Here is a 6,633-nt window from a genome sequence, read left to right on the forward strand (position 1 = left end):
TTTCCCCGAAGAAGGCTGAGGTGCCAGGAGCGGGGGGGTAGGGGGAGGCGAGGTTGGTGCTCTCCTTTCTGGGAGCTAAAGGCCCTTCAGCCCTTGTGCTCCTGGCCCCTCCTCCCTCCTTCCTCCTCATCCCCCATGATCTCAGCAGGAACGGGGCACCAGGAAACTCCTGCAGCCTCACCTCTTCCCCTTCCTTCCTTCTACTCCAGGTGCACCCTGCCTCCCAGGGGGGAGGGGAGGGACACCATCTACCTCGGCCAAGACCATTCCCTGAGCAGCCACTGAGATGACTCCCTTGGGATACTTGGGGTTGGGGCCCCGGTCTTGCTCAGTGGCAATTCTCAAATACCTTCTTCTCCAAACTGTATGTATCATCTGAGACCATCCAGTTCCATCCGGGCTGCTGAGAGATTGAGGCCCAGAGTAGGGCAGGGCAAATCTGAGATCATACAGGCAAAGCAGCTCTCCGGGACACAGTGCTGGGCTTTGGGGGCTCCGGGAAGAAACTCTAATTCCTGGTCTCCTGCTTGGCCTGGAGGGTCCCACTGGGTCTCAGGACAGCAGGAGGGGCTCAATCAGATCTGCTAACCCCACCCCCCTCAGGACCATTGGACACTGGCTGATTGGGGGAATGGAAGGCAGTCTGTCTATTTCCTCTGCCTGCTGTAGGCCAGGCCTGATGTGGCTGCCAGGAAAACAGAGGCCCCTGCCCACAGGAAGGAAGCCTGGGTGCTAGACTTGATAACCTCAAAGGTTCTCAGGACCATCCCTCCCAGAGGGCTCTATTGGAGGGTAAGGGGCTGCCCATTCTTTAAAGGCACGAGCCAGGAGGCGGAGTTCTAACCTATACTGTCGCAAACCCGGCAAGTAAATCTCCCTTTCCTCATCTGTAAAATGGGGACGATAATTGTGTCCCTCTTCTGGGGCTGTTGTGAGGAGTAAATGCGCAACCTGTGCGAGGACAAGACAGGCACAGAATTACACCAGAAGGAAGCTTAAAAGTCCCTGATGCTAACAGGGCATCCTGCTTTGTTGGTTGCCCCAAGGGCACTGATTTCCCCTCAAACCATTCCCAGCCCCTCAGGCCCTCCTCCGGGCCAGCTCGGTCACTCACCCTCTAGGTCCCAGTGCGGGGCATCTTCGTCCCACTGCAGTCATGGTTCCCCGCGGTCACTGCCTGCAGCCTGTACACCTCCTCAGCCCGACAGCTCCCGCCTTTCTCAGGCCACGAAGCTGTGGAGCTCAGTGCCCGACTCCGGGGGCGGAGCCTGACCTGTAGACCACGCCCCGGGCACGCCCCTCGTGGGGCGGGGGCCGCTCCACAGCCTACATCACCAGCCGGGAAGGACACGCCCCGCTTCGAGCACGCCCCTCCGCCTCCTGTCTCGCTCCGCCCTCTCCCCCCGTCTGTCAGCGTCCGGGGCCCGGAAGGCCACGCCCCCCGAGCACACCCTTCCTCCTCGGCCCGCCCAGTTCCAACGCCCGCCTCCCCCGACTGCTCGCCGCGCAGCCTGAAAAGGACACGCCCCCTAGACACGCCCCTCCACGCGCCCGGCTCCTGCAAACTCCCAACGCACATCTCAGACCTTAGGATGCCTCAGAACGGCCCGGAACCTATCAGACCCTCTCCCTTACATACAATCCTTGCTCCTCCACGCCCAAGTAGGGCTGGACTAAGTAGGGGGGATGGCAGAGGACCGCAGCCTGGAGCAATTAGAGACGAAGGAAAAGCACTTCCACTTTGTGGTGTGCCAAGCCCTGTGCTAAGATTTTACAAGTCCTGTATGTTATTCTTGAATTCCCCTCACGCCCCTACAAGGTAGGTGCTCTCGTTATGCCCTTCCATCAAACGAGGAAACTGAGGCTTAGAGAAGGGAACAGACTTATCCAAGGTCATGCAGTCAGTAAGAGGCAGAGTCTGGGCTGGATTCATTCTGCAGCTTTACAAAATCTTTCTCCCCATTGAACAGCGGTCTAGACACAATTACCCCAGCACACAGAATCTGTGCTTGGTGTCTTGGAGAAAATCCACTGAAGGGAGGTCCCAGAACCAGCCCTAGAATTATTTTTGCTCACCTGGGGGTTTTTTCCTCTTTATTTCAAGAAGCACATCTGATGGGTGTGGTTTAGACACAGGCTGTGAGGGTTGAAAAGCTGGAGACTGCTATGGTTGGGATTGAACGGGTTCCCCAAGGGCACAAGCACACAGCTGTAAGTCTTCAAAGGTGGTGGGTACAATGTGAGACGTGAGTGTGTGGCCACAGGAGACAAGCAGTTTTCTGCTCAAATCCAGCTCTACCACATTGGGTGAGTCTCAGTTTCCCCATCTGTAAGATGGGGCTAATGACAGATGCTTTTGCAGAATCGTCCGTGAGTAACATTGGTTTTGACACCCAGTAGAACGGGTACGTCTTAAATGGGAGCTAGGGTCATACCATCACAATCTGTATTTTTGCATGAATTCGACTCACCCAATAAACAAGTTAAGTGGCAACCAAGGGGAGCAGTGTTGTCCAACAGAACTAAAGGTGGTGATTTGGGTGTGGGGGCCCTGGGCGGGGATCCAGTGACTGGGTCTGGCACCCAGCTAGCCGCTGAGGGCCCCTGCTAGAGGCTGTCTAGGGCAAGTCAGGTGGGTCTTAGTTCAAATACCACTTTGTCATTTGCCAGATGTGCAACCTGACTGGGGCAGACAACTTCCCTCTCTGAATCTCAACTTCCTTGTCAGTCATATGGAAACAACAGAATCTGCCCCCCCGCCAGGTGTTTTTGTTTTGTTTTGTTTTTTGAGAATTAATTGCAAGTGAAGGATGAAGCACAGTGCCTGGTCTGTAGTAAGTTAATGTGTAGGGCTTTTATCCCCCACCCAATGTGGGGGGGTGGTCCTCTCCAGGCTCTATTGGCAGGAGGCTTAGAGACACCATCCCTGCAGCTCCCACCCTCCCCTTACCCCGGTGGGCACCAACCTTTCTGGAGGCACATTCCTGGGGCCTCTTTCTTCTTTTCCGTCTGCCCTGAGATCCTCAGGCTTTTCCGTGGGGCCTATTGCCGAAGGATTGGGTCCCACTGCTAGGGTGTCCTCCAGGGGGACACTGGTCCCCACCACCGTCTCCTTGGTTGCCTCTAAGCCTGGAGGGTTGGGCAGATCGTGGGGCGCCAAGTGGGGTTGGTCCACTTCCTTGGCCTCCTGGGTAGCCTGTTGGTCCCGAGCCTTCCTGGTGCTGAGACGAGGCATGGTGCCCATGTGGCTGTACATGTCACTGGAGCGGGCATAGGCTGGGGGGCTTTTGGGGACAGTGACCATGTCATCCTGTGTAGCCTCAAAGGGGTCAGGCTCCAGATGGGACCCGAGACTGAGGGTGGTTGAGGGCCGTTTCAGAGTGAAGGACCGAGGGAGGTTGGAGAGACTCCCGAGCCCCTTGAACTTGAAGAACTCTGGTAGGGGGGGAAGGAGGGAAAGGGTTAATGTCTACAGCATTAATAATAACAATAAAAAACACATGTTGTTCCTCCTATAGAGGGTTCAGGGAGAGTCAGGGCTTCACAGACATCCCCTCTGTTATGGTATAACCCAGCAGCTCTAGAGTCACGGAGCCCTGGCTTTCAATCCCTTCTCTTGCACATCCTAGCTGTGTGACCTTAGGCAAGTTGCTTGACCTTTCTGAGCCCCATTCTCCACATCGGCAAAATAGAGACTGTAGTACCCACTTCCTGTGGGCAGCAGGAGGTCTGAAGGAAAGCTTGTAAGTAACATAATAGCCTGCATAAGTCATGGAGACAATGATGGTGATCACAGCAAATGCCTCTGGTCGGTCAGATATACTGCAGGCATCAATTCCCAGCACAGTTCAATGGCACAAGTTAAATTTCCCTTTTTGCAGATGACGAAGTGCGAGTTAGAGCCGTGGAGGGAACCGCCCCAGGTGGCATAGCCAGGGAGTGAAGCGAAGCGTATATTTGTGTGCTTGGGGAGAGGAGGGGCGGGGGTGTGGGAGGCGTGTTTGAGCACCTGGGGTGGAGGGGGTTGTTGGGAGTCTGGGGGGCCCACTCTCTGAGGTTCTGTACTTCCTGTCAGCTGAGTGCTCCTTCCTGACTCAAGCTGCCGGGCTTGGGTGATACTATCTTCTCATTTCCGCAGGAGAGCGTGTGAGTTCCCCCCATCCCCCACCCCCCACTGTGGGACTGCCCCTCCTCGAAACCACCACCATCTGACAACCCTATGGCCTCCAGATGAGCGAAAAGGGAAAACCTTGGCATTCTCACTTCCTGGGCACCCTCTGCCTCCTCGGGTCCTCACCACCATGCTGGAATATATAGGTAGGATGTCCCCATTGATGAGAGAGGAAACAGGCCCAGAGACAGGAGGGGCTTGCCCAGGGTCACACAGCAGGGCTGAGCCTTGATGACGGTTCAGGGCTCTGGGTGGCTGGGGTCAGTGTTCTGGGGCTTTCCTCCTAGCCAAGCCCACTCCCTCCTTGGTCTTAGCCTCTGCCTTCTGACGAACACTGTCCGAAAATTCTGATGCCCGGCTCTTGGAAAGCTATGCCATGGGCCAGAAATGTGCCAGTTGTCAGGAGGGGGACCAAAACTGTGGTCTCCTGGGCACCAAGGAGGTGTGGAGGAAACAGTATTGGGACAGGGAGGGAAACTGAGGCCTAAATTCAGGGACATGGCATTGAGCCCTGCTCTGAAGCTCTATATGATCTCAGACAAGTCTCTGGGCCCTAGTATTTTCATCCGTGGAATGCAGTCATAATCCTGGCCCTGTACACTGGCTCCCTCCCACCCCCATGCCGGCAGATGGAAGCACTCAGGGGAAGCAGAAGTTTGCTGAGACCAGGAGGGGACCGACCTGGGGAAATAGAGCCTTGGCGAGTATGATCCCTCATCGAGCTGTACTGGGTCCCAGCATCCCTGTTGCTGGGGACACGGGACAGCATCCCATGGCACACCTACACACACTCCAGCCCCAGGAACTTTCAACCCAGCAGCCCCCCGCCACTGCCCCCAGAGGCAGGGCATGGGGCGTGTGGAGGTCTTCCCTTGCCCGCCCATAGGGTCCAACATAGACTGGAAATGGACACACAGACGAATGCAGGGACAGAGAAAACAGAGATGGGCAGAGTCAGAGACAAGAAGCAGAGATAGAGCCAAACCAGGTGGAGACAGAGAGATCTACTGGGCCAGAGTGACGGAGGGATGGCGACAAGGAACCCAGAAACAGGGAGCTCCGGAGAGAGGCAGAGATGGACAGAAAGAGAAGCAGAAATGTGACCGTGATAAAGAAGCAGAGAGAGGCCGAGCTGGACGGACAGACAGAGGGATGAAGGGCGGTGCAAAGGGCACCCACACTCACTGAACTTTCTGCTGGCTTTCTTGGGCCCCTCCGTCATCCTGGCAAGTCGTGCAAATCCCCTGGCCAGTGGGCAAGTGGCCACTCACGGCTTGGGACATCGACGTTGACGCTCCTCCCTCACCTCGCCTTCCCCTTTCTCGCACCCTCTCACTAGCTTCCTCTGTGTATTTTTAAACCAGTGAAACTCCCACAGCTCCACCCTCCCCATCCTCTCCACAGGGGGCGGGGGCCAGGGCCTCCCCCATTCTGGGCCCCTGTGGGCTGCCTCCTTGGCCTTGGCTGATGGGGTGTGGGGCAGGGGCAGACCACAAGCCCATGGGACCTGGAGGGCCCGGGAGACAAACCACAGACCCCGGGAGTGGAGCCCACTGGGTGGGGGGCTATCAGGGGGTCTAGCCAGCGTCTGGAAGGGTGCCGGGAGTCAGGCCTGCCCACAGGGCTGTTTGTCCCAAGCCTTCGTGTCTGGGGGAAGGACTGGCAGCAGCGAAGAGTGCTGTGGTTAGGCCTGGGGCCCTGGGACCACCCAGACCCAATTCTAGCCTTGGCTGTCTTCTTTGTCACCGTGTGATCCTGGCTAAGCCACCCACCTCCCCGAGCCTCTGGTTCCTCACTGTGAGCAGGGGGCATTTGCCATGCCTACATCACAGGATCTAGTGCTTGGCGCAGAGCCTGGTACAGCATGGGTGCCCACCGGGGCACAGTCGCTGCTTCTTAAGCCGGAGGGGACTCAGTGATAGTTTGGTCCAGCATACCCATTGTACAGACCTGGGGAGACCAAAGCACAGACAGGCAGAGAGGTTGTCCCAGGTCATATGGCAGGTTGATGGCACAGACTGGGTTATATCTCCCCCCTGTAGGTCCCTTAGCCCACAGCCTGGTGCTTTTCCCTCGTACATGTGTGTGTATACGTGTCGGTCTTGCTCTTGTGGGCAGGACAGAGATGAGGAAGTGAAACTCCCCTACACAGGTTGTTCCAGACACCTGCGGAGGCTGTCTGCAGCTTCTGGGCTTAAGGGGACCACAAGACCAGGAGTTTCAAATCCCAGCTCTGTGTACTGCAACAAGTTACTGCTGTCTTGAATCCCTAGTCACCTGTTCTTTAGAATGGGCACAAATGCAAGGAACAGAGTTAACAGCACGATTGGACATGATTATCCTGGCCCCCAGGCTGGCAACCACGTCTTCGAGAGAGGGGAGAGGAAGTCCGGGGTCAGGTGGGGCCTTCTAATGTGTTCTCATCACTTAGTACATTCCAGCCAGAGAGCTCTGTCCTCTTG

At 56.6% G+C, this 6,633-nt stretch overlaps 1 protein-coding gene across 5 annotated transcripts in view; it reads right to left on the reverse strand.

The window, feature by feature from the left end:
• SH2D3C (SH2 domain containing 3C) overlaps positions 1-5,486 on the reverse strand; it is a 29,055-nt gene extending 23,569 nt beyond the window's left edge. Inside the window, exons 1-2 of one of the 5 annotated variants that reach the window (XM_032865922.1) lie at positions 4,853-4,998; positions 2,967-3,435 (exon numbers count right to left, since the gene is read on the reverse strand). In XM_032865922.1, the coding sequence (XP_032721813.1) occupies positions 2,967-3,435; positions 4,853-4,940 (557 nt within the window). In that variant the 5' untranslated portion in view covers positions 4,941-4,998. Of the gene's footprint in view, positions 1-1,114; positions 1,396-2,966; positions 3,436-4,852; positions 4,999-5,356 lie in introns of those variants that run through there. The other 4 variants (XM_032865919.1, XM_032865920.1, XM_032865925.1 and 1 more) reach the window with 4 other exon arrangements.
• Positions 5,487-6,633: the final 1,147 nt, after the last annotated feature.

Source organism: Lontra canadensis, unplaced genomic scaffold (assembly GCF_010015895.1).
Source record: "Lontra canadensis isolate GAN:19392208 unplaced genomic scaffold, GSC_riverotter_1.0 scaffold30, whole genome shotgun sequence".
NCBI lineage: Eukaryota > Metazoa > Chordata > Mammalia > Carnivora > Mustelidae > Lontra > Lontra canadensis.